The sequence below is a fragment of the Aythya fuligula genome, chromosome 3 (genome assembly GCF_009819795.1).
Source record: "Aythya fuligula isolate bAytFul2 chromosome 3, bAytFul2.pri, whole genome shotgun sequence".
NCBI classification, from domain to species: Eukaryota; Metazoa; Chordata; class Aves; order Anseriformes; family Anatidae; genus Aythya; species Aythya fuligula.
Genome location: NC_045561.1, coordinates 4,492,566 through 4,510,655, shown reverse-complemented (window position 1 = coordinate 4,510,655; position 18,090 = coordinate 4,492,566). Strand labels below are relative to the sequence as shown.

The window sequence follows — 18,090 nt, the reverse complement described above, 5'->3', positions numbered from 1 at the left end:
AGAGAGACTAATGGTTGTATTCCTACCTCTGACCCAGGATCCTGCGGTGTGCTACAGTGCATTACAGCCCTCCGTTGATCCAGGAATTCAGATTGGGACTTGGAAGGACTCTGTTTAACTGCATATAAAGCTGATCAGTTTATGGTTTTTGGGATGGCCATCTCCATTCCCTTTGAAATCCAGTCTCGATACTCCTGCAATTTTTCCATGCGTGCAGATTTATTAACATCCCACTTTGGGTCTTGGAGAGAGAAGTATTCCTTAACGTCCCCTCCTGTAATCCAATAATGGTCTCCAGCCAAATTCCCTGCTGTTTTGAAAATCAGTTGCTTCTCTGTCTCAGTCATGTATTCATTAATAATAACTGCATGTCCTTCCAGTCAGGGTTATGCTGTTTTACAATGAAATGAAAATATTTGATTATACTTACCGGATCACTCCTGTAATCCTTTGCAATCCTTTTCCATTCCCCTGAATCAGCAGTGGAAAAAGGTACTTTGATCAGCATTGTCCCACCATCAGGCCCGACTTACTGCCTTTTGGAGAGGTGTTTGTAAGGCTGCGGGGGCAGATTTCTTCCTACTACGGGAAGATATAGGACTGTCCGGGTGAGCGGATGTTCCATCCAAGTCCACACCCTGTTCCTGTGGTCGAGGGGGAGGCTTAAACAGATACATTAGATCTTGCTCTGGTGCCTGATGAATTTTATCTGCTTTAGTACACCTTCATCCAATACTGCATGCCAAGCAACACCGCCTCAGTTTACCTCCAAGCTCCTTCTCTAAGCCCTTCTCCTGTACGAGGACTATGCTGCATGCCAAACATCTCTGTGCGATTTACCAGCTGCCCTGGCCACACGTATGACTTATGTGCCCTTCTTATAACACATACCGCTGTATCCACGCCTTCAGGAGGTTGTTGTCTGCTCCCACGGCGAGCGGCTGGCTGCAGAGCCTCCTCCGAGGAAAATGCTCAGGGGGCACCCAGGGGTGTCTGCTCTGTACTCGATCCCACGGTCAAGCAGAGAGCCTCCTGGCTGGTTTTATGCACTGATGTGCAGAAAACAGACCCCACACCCAGTAAGGTTGTACAGTAGGGATGCTTGTTCACCACTGGGCAGCATGGAGGGCAGTCCCACCAAAGTCGTGTGCACTTCAGTGGGGCAACTCGCCTGGGTCATATGCAGTGAAGAGTTACGTGTGTATGAAGCTTCCCAATGCGCCTATACATATGCATGACCTATCCCCGCTTCATATTAAAATTAGCTTCCAGAAGTCATTTCCATAAGCTCCTCCCATCTGCGTTTGGGCAGTGTCTCCTGGTGGTGGTCGCCAGGGGTGGTGGGGATGAAGGCTGCTGACTCTTCCTCATCACCCCCTGCCTTTGTGCACACCCAGCTGCTCCTCAGCTCTTGTCCAAACCACAGGGCCGGCCTCAGCCGCTCCTTGAGACAGGCTCCCCGCTTTTATCAGGAACCATCCTGAGGGGCCCCAAGACTTCTTGTGTCAGTTAATTCGCACAGGAGCAAGCAAAAGGCGTTAAACAGCACCTACTCGTTCGATACAACAACCTAGGTGTTCGTTAATCAGCATCCTACCTGCTAAGATTCCCTTAATTCCCTTAACTCCCCCACTCCCCTCACAGGGACCCCCTCACAGGGAGCCCTCCCCCCCCGCACCCCCTGAGGCGCGAACCCGCCGCCCAACGGCCGCCTCCTTTCCCCCCCCCCCCTCAAGGAGCCCACGCGCCGCTCACGTCACGCCGAGCCGCCGCCCAATCACAGCGCGCCGGCACCTGCGCCCGCCGTTTGCGAAGCGGAGGCGGGCCCGGCGTTGAGCGACAGCTCGGCCCGGCCACTCAGCGCGCGGCGGCCCGCCCCCCTCTCCTTCCCCCCCCCCTCCGCGGCTCAGCGCCGGACGGACAGCCGCGCCAACCAATCAGCGCGGAGGCCGCTGGCGCGGCGGCCCGCCGGGCGGCCAATGGGAGCGGGCGCTGGGCGGAGGCCCGAGGTTTCCAAACGCTCCGCGGCGCCATGGGCCGCAAACTCAACCGAGATGGAATCTCCCGGTCTGAACCGGTTTGAGCCGGTTCCGCGCCTGTGGCACTAGGAGGGGGAGCCGCGCCGCGCTCAGTCCCTGCCGCCGCCGCCGCCTCGGCCGCCGTGCGTGCGACCTGCTCACAGGGGGAGCCCGCGGGGGGGAGCCGCCGGGGGGCGAAGTTCGCTGCGAGCCGGGGGGCGGGCGGCGGGGATGGGGCTGCCCTGAGCGCCCGCCGGGCTGAGGGGAGGGCGGCGGCGGCAGCGGGACGAGCGGCAGCCCCCGGCCGCCAGCAGCGCCGGCACTGCGGGGCCCGGGGCGGCCGGCGGCGGGGCAGGGAGCCGGAGCCGGCGGGGCCCCGCGGAAGGTAGAAGCGGCCCGGGGGGGCTCGGCGGCGGCGGGGCGCCCTCACGGCCCCTCACGGCCCCGGGGACCGAGCGGAGAGAGGCAGCCGCGCACCCTCCCCTTGATTTTTTTTTAATTCACTTCGGGGGTCGTCGTTCTTTTTTTTTTTTTTCATTTTTTTTTATTTTTATTTTTTATCGTCATTATTATTTCTTTTTTTTTTTTTTTTTTTTCTCCATTTTATTCCTTTCGGCGTGTGGTTAGAAACTTGGCTCACCTTCCCCCCCTCCCTCCCCCCTTACTTTCCGAAGGAGGAGGCTGCGAGGAACACGGAGGTGAGGGCGCGGAGCGGGCCGGGGGCGGGGGGAGGGCCCTGAGGAGCCCCCCGAGGGCTGGGGGCTGAAGGGAGGGGACGGCGGGGGGGCTTTGAGGCCCGGGGCTGCGAGCACCGGGGGGCCCCAGGCCGGGCACGGGGCCGCGGTGCTGGGCTCGGGGAGCTGGGGGGGGCCCGGGGGGGGGCTGAGGGGGCCTGGGGGGGGGCCTCGGCCTCGGTACGAGGGGGGCGGTGGGGCCGGGGTTGGGTCCGCGCGGGGGGGAGAGCCGGGCCCTAATCTGTAAATTATTAGGAGTGGAAGTTTCCAGAAATATTTTTTGTGTGTCTGTGCAGCAGTATTGAAACGTCCGCCCGCGTCACGTGGGGGCCCTGTATAGAGCGCAGGGCTGGAGCGGAGGCAGGCAGGGAGAGAGGGAGGGAGGGAGGGAGGGGAGGCAGGCGGGGAGAGGGGGGCAGGAGGGGGAAGGAGGGGCCCCGCCGCCAGCCACCCGGCCCCCGGCCCCCACCGGGGCGAGCCCGGGGCTCGGCGGCCCCGCAGGAGGAGGATGGCGGGGCCTGGGCACAGCCTGGGCACCGCTGGGGGTAGATCCCCCCCCCATGCCCTCTGTGGGGCAGGGAGGGAGGGGATGGGTGCTTGGCCATCCCCGCCGTGCCAGGTGCTCCGCTGAGCAGCGTGGGGCTGGAGGGACGTCCGAAAGATGCGAGGCAATGGCTGGAGGAGGGTGGCTCCCTCCCCCCCCTCCGGCGCTGGGCTGGTGTGTGGAGGGCAGAGCGGCTCGCCCAGGGTGGCCTCATGGCTGCCCCCCGAAGCTCTGGGTGCCTGCGGTGGAGGTATGCCTCGGGCTTCCTTGGGAACGCTCTCAGTCTCGCTGCTGCGAATCAATGGTCTCGTTCCCGGGCACGACACGCTTAAATGAATCGGGTGTGTCTTAAGGAGCTAATGGTTGTTTCAAACTGAGGGTCCAGGGTCACGGAGAGTTGGGATAACTGTGTAAACAGTTCTCTGCAAATGCAGTTCTTTTGACCTTCGGTAGATGTCATGTTCTTGCTGTGTTGTAGTTTAGTTTTTTTTAAACTTTCTGTTACCCAGCTTATTGCCAGTGTTGAAGAATTGGTGGTGGTGGTGGTGGTTAGAGGTGAGATTTAAAACTGCTCGCATTCAGGCATGACGGGGAAAGTGTAGGGGCATGGTATGCCAAAGGCTGTGAGCTTCATGTGGGTACGGTGCTGGGAGCAGGAGATCAGGTTGGTTGCCGTTGGTATTGACCACAAAGCCGCCATTTCTGTCTTTCAATTTGCAAGCAGGCAGGTCATTTTGAAGATAATGCTGGGAGTGGCAAAGGGCCCTATTCAAAACATTTCCTTTTTGCCTCCATGTGGTTAATAACTTCTGCTTGTCACGTGGCTGCTCGTTTGTCTTCTTAGGACTGCGTAAAGACCACTGAAGGGGGCTCAGATCTAAACTGAGTGGCCCTACCCAAAGAATCACAGATTGAAAACGTTCCTCGTAGTATGAGGGCTGCTTTCCCAGCTCCCGCTTCAGCCATGGAGGGCAGATGTGAAAGGAGAGGGGCGTGCCTGCGAGTACGCGCGGCTGGTGGGAGCGATCGTGCTCTGCGCTGCGCAGCGCATTAATTGGTTGGGTTTCCTCCTAGCAGCGCTGCTCGCTGCCCCTCTGCCAGGTGAAGTCTTGAAGTACCCTTTCAAGTTAGAAGAAGGAAATCATCTTTCCCTGCTGTTTTGTTCCTTGCTTCCGTATGTAGCGATTCCCAAAACTTTCCGAGCTGGGTGGAGGACAAATGCAGGGTTTAATTAATTTTGGTTTCTATTTGATGTTTATTTCCTCGTATTTTTCCAGGGAGATGCTGTAAAAAGCCTGACTGGATAATGCCATGGACCCCTCAAAATGATTACACTAGTGCAATAATACTAATTGCACGAGTTATTTATTCAAAATATTACTAAAATATTATTTTTTTCCCCCAGTTAATATAATTCTAAATAGAAGCAGACAAAACTGCTTGATTCTACTTGCAAATGTACATTCTAAACAAAAGATTTTCCCTGTCTGCATGTTACTGTAGGACTTTCACTTAATTAGCAATTGCTTGGGTTGAGTCACAGGTTTGTCTTGCTCTTCACTTTTAAGCATAAGACTTAAATATGTAAGGGATGAAATGAGTTCTTATTTCCCCATGAAGCTATCCAGTAAGAGCAGAACTTTTAGCTTGCCCTAAAGAAGGGGTGGGCTGCGTACGTTGATTTCTCTTGTTTTCCATGTGAATGCATGTGAATTTGTTTCCAGAAGAGGTGGATTGTATTGCTTTGAACACGCTGATAGCGCTCCTGTAACTTTTTGAATGACCTTGCAGTTTTCCAAACTTCAGGGCATTTCTCAAAAGAGTGGTTCGGTGTGAAGTTTGTATCTATATGGAGGGCCCTGAACAGGAGGGGGAGAGAACTGTAGATAAGAGGGTAGGAATGTGTTACTGTTGCTGTGTGAAGAGGGGAATAAACTTAAGCTATTCCCAGCAGGGGTCTGGTTTAAAAGGAGTGGAGTGTAGCTTCTGATCCGCACTTCCTTGGGTTTTGGCTTGTCTTGTTTGGGGGTGCCTTCATCTTGTAGCAGTTTCTGGCTCGTAAGCATCTTAATGTGCACGGTCACACGTGCTCCATCTAATTTCCTTTGCAAAATGTTGAGGCTACTAGATCTAAGGCAAGGAGTTGGTGTGTTATGGGACCTGAAACCTCCAGAGGGCTTTTCCATTCCAGTGTGAAGTTCTCTGAGGTGGTGTGCTGAATTAACTGCCTCCTTACTTCATCTTGAAATGCCTTCAAACAGGCAACTGCCTTAATTTCAATGGCAATGGCTTGCTTGTATGTAGATAACATGTGAGCTCTACCAAGCATATGAAAAATGACCTCTGTGGCTAACTTCTTACCAAGTTTGTAGATTGTTTCACTTCCATAATGGGTTGTTTAAAAGCTTTCAGAGCCAGATGTGCATGTTGGCCTTGAAAGCTTAAAATCCTACTGAGATGAGTAGGATGGGTATGGGTCGTGTTCCAGAGTCACGGAATGGTTGCTACTGGGTATTTCTACCAGCAAACCTGGTAGTTTTTAAAAATTTGTACTGGTTAACAAATGTTCAGGAAACTGTAGGGGCTGCTGCCTGCTTGGAAAGAAGTTGCTCAACTTGCTTGATAATGTGGCCCATTGATTAGTCAAACTGCTATTATGGGTTGTGCCTGCTGAACACCCTGAGAATTCGGTTGGGGCAGTAATGTGTGAATTTTAAGTATGGGTTTGTCCTTGTGTTTAACAACGGTGGGAGTTTTGTGTATTTAGTGCTGCCTAGTACTGCTAATGTAGCTCATCTCAATCAAATGAGATGTTTAACTTGAAGCAACTACTTTACAACTGCACCTAATAAGTTCCTATTAATTGATCAAAAAATTCTTTATTTTTCAGTAATCTATGCCAGCAATTATGACAATGTTAGCAGACCATGCAGCTCGTCAGCTGCTGGATTTTAACCAGAAACTGGATATCAATCTTTTGGACAATGTGGTGAACTGCTTGTACCATGGAGAAGGCGCACAGGTAATGTGGACTTTGAACCTATGTGTATGGACTGTGTTTGACCTTATAGCTAATCAGTTGAGCAAAATTAATTAACTTGAATAAAAATCAGTAATATTAACAGATTTACTCGGCTATTGACTAGAGTATCCATGGTGATTTATGTGCCCTTGTTTAAAGCAGGCCTTTATGCCCATTGAAATAACAGAAAAATGATAGTTTAATGTGTGTTTTCATTTCTATCATGCCTTTGGCTATTATAAGAGATGAGCAAGTACGACTTGGTGGGGGTGTTGTTGCTTGCAGCTCATCTTCTAGGCCTTTGTTCATCAGGAAAGTCTGAGCTACTGTTCTGGACAGGATTGTGAAGCCATAAACTCAATATTGGCCACACTGAATGATTGCATTTAAGAGAAAAAAAGTGCCCTTAGAACATTTATACTTACAAAAAAGTATATGTATTAAGAGAAGATTTTGTCCTTTTATCTATTTTTTTTCCCATTACTGTTTTCTTCTGCACGGATTCTTCTTGTGCTCTTCTCAGGACTTAGTGCAAATTGTGAAATTTGAGTTCAAATCAGGGGAGTGTGTGTCTGTGAGCATATGTTGTCTTGAAAGTGAATTTTATATTGCTTTTATCTAGTTTCCAACTACTTGGGGAAAAAGGCTTAATGTTGAAAGCAAGTATTGCTACAAGGGTGTTGGCATAGATCCTCTTCTGGCGAGTTTTAATTGTCCATGCTTAAGAAATTGGGAGTTTCAGTGTCAGGCATCTTACTAAGATACTCTTGCACAACAATAAAAAGTGAATTAAAATGAGACAAAGTAGCTGATGCTTTTCTATTCCTTCCTTCCAACTATTGGAATAAAAAGAAAATACACTTCCTTGAACTCATTTTGTGTATCTAAAAAAAGTTTGTCACAAAGTGGCTTGTAGCTTTTGCCTTCGGTAGCATGGACTTCTGAGTGCTTGTGTTGTAAGTGATATGCTTGTTTACTGACTTACAGAATGGGCGCTGTTTGTAAAATTTTTTGGTCCGAATTGACCTTAAAACATAGGAAAGAGATATAAGGAGAGTAGAGGATTAACACTAAATGCAATGATCAAATGGCTATTGTTGTATTGGGAGAAATTTATTTCATATAAATCAGCTGGGGATAGTTTTGTGTATTTAGGAAATCAGTGCAACAAGAAACAAATGCAAGAGGAGGCTATTAACTGGCAAAAGGGGATCATGATATAAACTTACAAATAAATGGACTAATATTTTCATGTAAACTTGGCCTCCTATTTTAGTATTTTCCCAAGGGTGTAGATGTTTTTCAGTGAATGTCTGTAAGCTTTTACCTCTTCCAAGAGAAGTTCAAAAGTTCCTGCAGGAAAAAGCACTTCATTGCAGAGTCTGCCAGTTCAGAACATGCTTTAAAAGGTGATGCGAGTAATAGAAATAGAGGAATCTAAATATTGGGATATTAACAGCATTGTGTCTGGAACAGGATATAGTAACATGGAAGAAAGATTCAGGATGCAGTCTGGCTAGCCCATGCTGAACTTACTTTCAAATTCACCTGACTTCTTCCCCATAATTCTTAGCGTGCCTCCTCCTGCTTAACTCCTATTGCAGCTTGCAAAACTATCTGCACATCTGTGTTAGGCAAGTAAGAAGCTTTGTTCTGTCCTCGACTTCTAGATTTTCTTCTGTTCTTAGCTTTTTTGGTGTACTTTCTGAAAAGAAAGAATGCCCCTAACAACTGAAGTAGCTTTGGGACAACTCAAATGGATGTTTAGCTGTATTCATCCCAGACTCTTTAATTCCATGGGTCTGTTAGGCAGTTGCATGTTCGGAAGCTTCGGTCTTGGTTAAGCATTACCGTTTGCATGAAACTATGGGAGCTGATGTCCAGCAGTGTAAGGCATTGGTGGGTACGAGAGTCAATTTCACAGAGCCTGGGAGAAGGATAGTGAGCATATGTGTATCTTCTTGGTATGTGTGTTTGATCCTGTGATCTGTTACTGGTATTAGAAGCACCAAGGCGGGTCAGTGTAAAAACGTACCCAAGTTCAGCATGGCTGTAATACAGTGATTCTTTCCCCCTTGAACGGAACTTTCAGCATAGAACTGCTGGATGTTTTAGCTCTGTGGTACTGTGAGAAAATGGTTATGCTGCCTTCTTAGGTCAATATAATACCCAGGTGGTACTGCTCCATGTGTAACCTACAGAGACTTGGTAGTCCAAGTCAGTAACAGACTGGGGAACATTCTGCTGCGCTCAGTTTTCTTCACTAGGGATGTCAGTATTGTATAGATGCCTTTAGATATCTTTTTTTTATGTGCTCTCTTAGCTTTGGATTTTAATTCCATAAATTCCATATACAATTTGGCTGTTGCTTGTGTTATATGTGTATTGACTTTGAGTCTTGATGGGGTTTCTGTCTTACCGAACAAGTGTGTTTTTTTTTTTTTTTTATACTAGTTGATAATTAGCTGAAGTATGTTCTTGTAGCCAGCTAGGGGTCTGCATGGCTATAGTAGGGTGTAACTGGTGAAGTTAAAGCTTTATCTGCTTTGTAATTCCATTGAATTGGCTCTACAGTGCAGTGGGAGAATGAATTAATCTATGCTAATTGGTGTGTAACTTTTTCTCATAACTTTGAAAATGCTCATGCTGTTGAGAGAGAGCATCTGGTGCTTGTAGGTGATGCAATTTGCTGCAGGATTTGTCAGTACGCTGCATTTTTGGAAGTGGCTTACATCATTTGGCTTCTTAAAAAGATGTTTATGGACATCTAGGCCTAAAAAGGATACTTAAAATGAATTCACCTGTTTCAATGCATAATTGCTTCAGATGAGGAGTTTTGGCAAGTTATTGAAGCCATAGTACCTAGTATAATGATTGCTTGTGGCAGTCCCAAGGAGGAACAAACTGTTAATGTAACCAGCTGCCCTGCTGCCCCCCAGTAAGTAGTTACTGTTTTTGTAAGCTATTGGATATATCAAGGGATTCCTCACAAGCAGGGATTGGAGAACTTCAGTTCTGCTCTGTGATTCTTCAAAATAAAATCAAAAGTTCATATATCAAGAACTTTGCATCATGGTGCAGTACTCCTTAAAGCTGGCTGGTGTCTTATATAAATGCTTCCAGTAAAAACTAGAAAGTTCGGGTACCCTAGAATAGAATTTTATCTAGAAGACTTCCTTGGATGGCAGAAAGCTTCTTGCCCTAGTGTGTTGTGTGGTTTTCTCACATCTTCACTGTTGGTCTAGAAGAACTATTCAGGATTGAAGAGGGAAGTAAGTCAATGACCATCTTGCACTAGTGTGTTCCTTGAATTTGATTGTTAAAAGACCTTAATTGACACACAGAAGGAGGTTTAAGTGACCTGTTGCTTCTGATTTAATTCTAACTTGTGGATACATGGTGACATAATACATGAATGTCTTAGCTGATAGTATGTTTTTTCTAAAATAACCCAATGCTAATGCTGTTTTTTTCCCAAACTTGTTTATAGCAAAGAATGGCTCAAGAAGTCTTGACTCACTTAAAAGAACATCCCGATGCATGGACAAGAGTTGATACTATTTTGGAGTTCTCTCAGAACATGAATACCAAAGTAAGCAAATCAACTTTTATTTATTTGGTTTTCCTCCTTCTTCCATTCATAAACTTTGAGGAAGGTATCTCATTTTTAGCCATAGTCTTTCTTGATTCAAACCACATTTTTTTATTGTCTTGTTCCCAAAGTTGGCTTTAGATGAGAACCATAAATGGACAAAATATTTAAATCTCCTCTTCCGTTGACAAGTTTTTTCTCCTAAAAAAAAAAAATAAATTGGAAATAGCATTTTTCTTTATTTTCTAAGCCACATACATGCATAATGCCAGTTCCAAAGATTGGTGTGTGTATACATCGAGTAATGGAAAGTCTCCTAGAGCCACATTTTGTCCTTGGGTAAGTGCTTGGCTGTCTTTGATGTTAATGAGAGCCATGTGCACGTAACTGAGGAGAGAATTTGTCCCTAGGTATATTGAAGACCAAATAGAAACCTTATTAGGCCAAGATTTTGAGCAGTCAATGAAAGTGAAGCACCCCAAACTCTTTGTATTATGAGATTAGTCTTGACTAATATGCAGAACGCATTTGCTTTGTACTGCTATTTAAAATCCATCCATCATGGTAGAGACTAAAGGGACAGCGTTCAGTATTGGTCTACCATTTTCAAGGCTTTACCAAGATTTCTGCAGTTTGAACAGAAAAGTTGATTGAAATGTATTTTCACTGTCTTAAGTTTGATGATTACCTTAAGTAATGGACATGCATGTTTTTCTGCTTGATACACATTGTGTTCGAACAGAAAATGATCATGGTTGGATGGTGTCTGAATTCAGGAGGTTTTCATGAAACCAGTTCAGTTCAAATTTTTTTAATGCTCTAAAGTTCAGGGGAAAACAGTTTAAAGAACTTCCTCAAAGTGCTAACCTATAAGTAACAGTGTTTGCCTGTTTGCTTGCCTGGTAAACTTTGCTTTTTATACTGACAGACATTACTAATGTTTAAGTTGATTTATCAACAGTATTTTTAAAAACTCAAATTTGTCTTGTGAAAAATGAGATGATTAGAGGAACAGAAAGAAAGCAACAGGTAAAGAATTCTTCAATTTACATAAATTGCAAATGATTTGGTGCTAAATTTATGCACTATGACATTTGGCTTTTATGCAATCATATTTTTTTCTTTAATTAAAGCTGTTAACACTACCTGATATTAATCATAATGTTCCATTATGTTGATTGCTTGTAATAGGAAGAAAAGGGGTGTCTTCCTGTGCAACTGACACAGCTAGGCTTTGACGGCAGGCCTCCACAAGGTCTACCCTTTTGATTCCCTTTAACTGAATTCTGTTCATCAATTGTTTTTGTTTCTTGGGAGGTGGGAGGGAGGGGATTTGGTGCATAGAATAAGTAATAAGGGTGCCATAGAAATTTCTACCATAGGGATCATTTCATGTTTTTTTCAGTCTTTGCTGTTAACCTGTCCCTCATCTTCATAACTTGGCAGTGAATCGTTGTTAGATGATTAGAAATAAACCAAGAGCAAATGCATATTGGAAAGACTTCTGTTTTGTGCTTGGTTTAAATGTGATAATGTGTGCTGTTTCACTACTAAATAAAAAGTACACCTCCAATACTTTAGATGGCAAAACTTACAATTGGCATCAGTGACTTTTTTGGACTTTGTGTATCTTTTTTTTTTTTTTTTATCAGGGAAGTACCAAAAATAATTATAACCATGAAATCAAATAAAAGTTAAATGGAAAAAAAAAAACAACATGGCCCCTTGCAGTATGTTCAGGCAGTCACACAAAACCTTAAAACATGGTACGGCAAGAAAGATGCATAGGTAAAGACTGTATACAGTAACTTTATTACTGTTGCCATTTCATTTCACGTGCAAGTATTAGAGAAAAATGAATATTACTAGTGCTGAGGAAAAGATGAGATGAACACGAGGCTAGCAGAGGGCAGAACTGAGATTGCGTGTACCAAAGAATGAGTAGAAACCTAGACAAGATGAACCTCTATGGCTTAAGGTACATGAGTGCGTATGGGGGGTGTAGGTGTGGCAACTTGCATGCCAAGGTGTGTTGGGGGAGACTGAAGATGATTTCTGCCCATAGTTTCTGTCAAGGTTTTCCTCTAAGTTGTGTTTGGTCATCTGATGTTAAAATGAAATAAGGTTTGCCATTCTGATTTAGAGGCTGAGTAAGTTGACTTGGGGAGGGCTGGAGGGGGGGGGGGAAAGCAATGTGGAAGCAATCATAACCTTTTTGGTTAGATGAAAAGGCTATTAATAGGTGTGCCTGTACAATCTGGAAATAAAACTATAGGAAACTTCCGGAAACTATAGGCTAACTTCAGGAAAGTTAGCACTGTCTGGTTATCAATGGCCATACTTCCAATGTTGTTAGAAGCTTTTCTAAGTATATTTAGTTTCATTAGCCTGGATCAGGTGCAGATGACATCTACAAATCTGTGGCAGTAAGTGAAATAGCTTCTTGTGAGGCATTTTACTTAAATTGTTTCCATACATTTTCCTGTATGAGCATCCCCCTTAATTTCTTTTAGTTTTTGTGTGAGATGACTATTGTAAATTTGTAGATTAAAATCTAGTTGATAAACTTTTACTGCTGATAATGAAGAAAAGAATACCCTGCCAATTTTCTGTTATTACATATTTTTTTTCCTCTGTACCCAAGACTTTGGAAGATGACGCTATTCTAAAGACACTATTTTGCAGATGCAGGATCCTCACGTGAAGCTGGTGGGAGCTTGGGTCACAGAGGGAAGCGAAGGGGGAGGGAATGTAGGTTATGTTAAGATGAGAACAGCAAAAATGGCATTAAAATGCAATGTAGTTTGGGACAGCCTACATTGTGTTCTTTTAATTAAGCTGAAGTTTATATGATCCCTTTGGTTGAAATGCTTATGATCCTACTTTGTATAACAACTAACCATTTTAAAGAAGAACTCTTATTCTCAGCCAAACTTTTAACTGTAAAAACGTGAGTTTACCTTTCAGGCATTGATATGATACTTTTTTCTTCTTCCTAGGCTGCTGCTGTTTAAAGCAAATGCAAAATTCCCTGTCCAATTTTCTCTGCTGTCTATTCATGCTAACGGGGTTTTACGTATTAAAGCTTTTTGATCACATCAAAACTTCTTTCCCTGTTACTTTGAGTTGGCAGTAGGGATAAATGGGCAGAGGGACTGGCCTTACTGATTACTTTGCATACGTAATGTTTTCAGTTAAGAAACTAGGAAGGAATTCCTGAAAGGTAAAAAGATTTCCAAGAACTTAGTCACATTTTTATTGTTCTTTGACTGAGCACAAAAGTTCATCTTTAAATAGTAGAAATAGCTGCCATATTGGGGTGGGTATTGAAATTGAATAAACCTGTGGGTTGTCTTGCTGTTCCTAAAGTAACACACCAGTGAAGTTTGGGAAGTACTTTCTAAAGAAAGTGTCAGAACATGTGATGCTAAGACAAGATTTTTTTTTTCCAGCTCTTAGAGGAACGATAGGAAGCTTGAGACCATCCAAGCTGCTAAATATTTTAGGAGCCTGGTTGTGGTAGTACTTGAACATGTGAGCAGTCATTTATGATGCAAATTCATATCTGGCTGCTACTTTCTCTTTTCCAGATAGCCAAAATTGTCTGCCAGAGGGCTTTTCTTTTTTCCTTTTTTTTTCCTCCTGGTGTGAGCATGATCAAACAGCAGGACTTAGTATAGCAAAAATAAAACAAGAAAAAATGCATGAAACCTCAGTAAATGGGTGAATAGACATGTTTAATAAATTTGTTAGTTTAATGTTCTTGAAGTCTTAGATATTAAGCGTGAATGTCTGATTGAATGAGAGTCCTGATCGTTAGGTAGTCCTACAGTAACGTACTCACATTTTGCTCTTCTCCAATTTCAGTATTATGGACTGCAAATCTTGGAAAATGTGATAAAAACAAGATGGAAGATTCTTCCGAGGAACCAGTGTGAAGGTAGGGAGAAAATTTTTGCCTTGTCTTCTAACATACGTATGCTAATTGAGATTTAGGCCATCAGTCCCCACGTAAATAACTTCCAAGTTCAGACACAATTAGGCTAGTAGCTTTTTGTAATAAGATGTCTGTGTTTCCAGATGATGTTTCCATGTCTTGCCCCTTTTGCCATAGTGGTTTCAGTAGAATGGCAAGCACCTGAAATTCTAAGTGTCATGGGAAGGTAAAAGGTGGACTGATACTTTTAAAACATCATCACTTTAACATTGTATTGATTTGTAGGCCAAACTTAATCTGAAGAGGCTTCTGGGGCTGGCTTCTGGCTTTGAAGTGGAGATGTGGATTCTCTGTGCTTGGCAGTCTTCAGCCTGTCTGGGCTGTATATACAGCCCCACCAATACACGCTCATTTTTCTGATAGACTGCTGCCTCTTGTAGCGTATGCAGATTTGACTCTTTTGAACTTGTAAGCAGTCAAAATTATTTTAAAATAGAAATGGTATGTAAGTAGAGTGTCCTGTTTGTTAATGGTCATTCATTCTTTAACGCAGTGAGGTACTATGAAGTCTTTTAATTTGTGTACGTGTATGTACAGGTAGACTGCAAATAAACTGCAGTGTAGGGCAAACTCCAGTCTTAGTCACTGCAATGAATTTGCAAGCCCTAAAACACAGGGTTCTTATTCTTTCTTCCCTTATGGCTTGCAATATGTGCTGAATTTTGGAGGTTTGTTAGTACAGTTAAAGTAAACAGAGGTACCTCAGTAGTACAGAATTACCGCACGTTCACAAAGCTTTCTGTCAAGTCATGAAACTTAGCTTTCAGAGCAGTAAGTATAACCGCTTAAATTCTTGACATTTCAAAACTTGAATGTTGTCACCATTCTATACTTGTCTTTTTACTAAATACTGGCTTTGGAACTCATTAAAGTTATTCCAAATTTCCGTGTTCTGCTGCGAGCTATTTTTAAAGTGTGAAGCTGTGCTTTGAAGTTTTACTGCCAGTACTTAAGTTCTGAAACTATATTGATTAAAATGCACTTGTAAATGTTGATGAAAACAAATGTGGCGAGGGAGGTTTCCACATCTTTGCAGTTATTTTCCTTACCTCACCCCAGTAGGCTGACAGGTATAGCGTAGCTCTTGAAGTCAGTTTGGTTTTGCATTCATTCTTTTAGCGGCAGCATTAGACTTGTATGAAACAGCTTCAACTGAGGCTTAAATACAGCTTTGTCTTTTTAAGAAACAAGCCGAGGGGTCACCCTGAAGTTACGTCTTCTGTGTGCGTTTAGCTCATATATCCACGTTCCTGACTAAGAGCACTTCGTTTCAGTGTTTGGAAGTTGTTCTCAAAGATTTTGACTGTTGGAGCAGGGCGGGAAGGCAGTAAGGAGTAAGTGGTTTTGAATTAGTTACAAACTCAGCTTACCTAATGTCTGCTGGTGGAAGAAGCTATAGTTGAGTAGGAGGAGTAAGAGGTAGACTTGCTTGGTAGTTTGGGGCTGGACAAATGCCAAATAGAGAATATAATTCAATAATCACAAGTTGTAAAGATACTCAATGCATACACAATAATTGGTGGTAGTATGATGAGGATGCTGGCTGTGCTTTGGCACCTGCTATCCCATCTGTTCTTCAGGTGCCAAAGCACCTTTAGCAAAGTACCAAGGCTTTACATGACTTCAACAAATTCCGGAAGTGATATATTTGAGTTAGTGTTTTGTACTTTTATTTTGCTGTCTGCAGTCAAGGTAATATTGTTTGACTAGTTGCCCTCTGAGAAGATGGCAACATTAGATATGCTATATATAGTGTGTATATATATACTACACTATATACATGTATAATAGATACAGTACAATGGGAAAAAAAATTACTGTTTTTCTGCAATCATTCAATTATAATTTTAGGAATTCTGTTCTTACTTTGTCTGATTTTTGCCCTTCTGAAAATGGCAGAGGAAAAGATGATCCTTCATCCTAACAAATGAGTATCTTTAGTTCAACCTTTCAAAACATTTGTACTTGTACAGAGCCAAACTGAAATTGTGAAATTGACTTAATTTAGGGGAAATGAATCAGATGGCTTTTACTTGTCTGGTTTCTCCAGTGCATTGATGGAAGAGAAGCCAAGTGTGTACCATCTCATTTGATCCATCTCGGCCTCAAGAGTAAAACTGTTGGGGGAAAAAAAGATAAAAGTAGCAATAAACCTATCTTGATGTTTCATTTCTGATCTGGTTTAATCTGGACTGTGGCCATAGTTGCAGCTGGCTGGTAAAGATTGGTGCTGGGTGGTACAAGAGAAGTTGCTCCTAAATTCCTTCCAGTGATTTAATTACTTGGGAGCTAAGACTGGTTCCATTGAGGATTCTGACCCCAGTATTCCCTGTTGTTGGCAGGAATTTCTTATTTAAAGTGTAACTACTAAAATACGGGTTCAGGGAACAGAAATGTAATATAACAAAGTAAAGCTTAGTAGCAAAGCTATTCATGCAGGTTACGTCAGTTGATTTCTAATTGTGACTTTAAAAAACTTGTTATGCTTGATTTGTATAACAATCATAGCTGATGAACCTTACTTGCCTTATGAAGGAACTAAATCAATTTATTAGAAAAGACTGTTTTTCCCTTGTAGCAACAGCAGTGTTTAACAATTGAAGTCAAGAGTAGATCTAACTTGAGCATTGGTGAAATAAAAAGTTACTGAAGCAACCTGTCTGAAGGTTCTTGGACAAATAAACCAATGCCATAATTATGGAGCCTGAGCCGTAACCTTGCTTCTCAGATTTTTGTAGCTGTACTTGAAGTTGTGCATCAGAGTGTCTTGTTGGGTCTTGAGGCTAGCCAGGGTTTATTGCTTCTGACTGTGTTTAGGAGGTTTTAGCTTCCAGCCTAGAATTCCAAATGCAAGAAGGGAAATGGGCTTTCTTCAGAAGATGTGTTCTTTGGATATGAACCTTAATTCCTAAACTTACTCTTATTTTTAAATAGCTTTTAGCTTTGAGCTCTTCTGGTCCTGTGGCCTTTTAACTTGTAAAAAGTTACTGTATTCCTCAGGTGTGTTTTTTAAGATTTAGAATTGTAATCATTTCTGGAGAGTTCGTCTTGTGTGTATACAAATGATGTGGTGTGTGGTTTTCCTTCAAACCTTATTGAGGCTGCTTCAGTATAAGAAAGCCAGGCATATTCCAGAACACCCGATAAGGTGGTGAACTTGTTTATTTCTGGACCATTTTACTATTAATCTACAGAAAAAAAAAATCAGTTTGAGGTGATGCTACACTGTTTTAAGCAGCGATACTCTGTAAAGTTGGTTGTTTAATAATGTTTTCAAAGGATGTCATTTGGTCAAAGTGCTATGGTCTTGATAGGATTTTCTCTTTCAGTGTGAAAACCTGCCTAGAAATAAAAGCTTCTTGGTCTTACAATTTGGAGATACGTTTCATTAATCCTGCAATGTGAAATGTAATTTTGTTCCTGTGAACAGAGAGAGCTTGTATGGAGTGTTTTGAGTTGGCATGGATAAGCACTTCCTCATTATGAAACCTGAATTGCTTGTACAACTTTTCTCATTTTCAAATGGAGGGGAAAAAACAAACCACTGAAGTGTTCAGAGAGATGCAGTTTTGTGGCTTGTAGGAAGGTCCTGGAGTTAAGTACACAGCTTTTGATGCAGTGGAAACTGATGTAGAAGAGATTTTTCGGTGGAGTGATTAGATACCTTAATGGAAATTTCTGGCATACTTACGAAGAGATGTTTTTTGATGGTGTCTGTGATGAAGGGGCAATTATATACATGGCACTTCTGGGGAGGGAGAACAGGCAAGATCTATCCTTTATGCTTTTTTAAAGAATTTTTATCACTTTTTTTATACTTGTACTGAAAAAACAAATAGTGAACCCAAACAAAAACTGTTTGGGAAGGATGGTCTTTGGGACAGGAGAGGAATGCATTGTCAAAAGTAAAAATAAGATAGTGCTTAAGCTGCATAACTAGTCTTAGAACACTCATTTAAATATGAGCTTGTACACATACAAACCTCTCTGGAAGGAATAATCCAGCTTTATGATTTCAAGCTCTGTTTGTGGTTGCAAGTTAGTTTTCATTGGACTGTCCACCTGTTCCACTTCGGTATTGTCTTATTTAAGCAAAAAATGTGCTCATTGTAGCAAAGTAGTGTAAACGCACATTTGCAGCACCAGCTATAGCAATTTTAAACACTTTGGAAATGTTGTTTGT

At 43.1% G+C, this 18,090-nt stretch overlaps 1 protein-coding gene across 2 annotated transcripts in view; it reads left to right on the top strand.

The window, feature by feature from the left end:
• The first annotated feature begins 2,024 nt into the window (after positions 1-2,024).
• XPO1 (exportin 1) overlaps positions 2,025-18,090 on the top strand; it is a 38,800-nt gene continuing 22,734 nt past the window's right edge. The window contains exons 1-5 of one of the 2 annotated variants that reach the window (XM_032183940.1): positions 2,025-2,161; positions 2,693-2,716; positions 6,187-6,318; positions 9,809-9,910; positions 13,778-13,850. In XM_032183940.1, coding sequence (XP_032039831.1) covers positions 6,193-6,318; positions 9,809-9,910; positions 13,778-13,850 — 301 coding nt within the window. In that variant the 5' untranslated portion in view covers positions 2,025-2,161; positions 2,693-2,716; positions 6,187-6,192. Of the gene's footprint in view, positions 2,162-2,614; positions 2,717-6,186; positions 6,319-9,808; positions 9,911-13,777; positions 13,851-18,090 lie in introns of those variants that run through there. The other variant, XM_032183939.1, reaches the window with a different exon arrangement.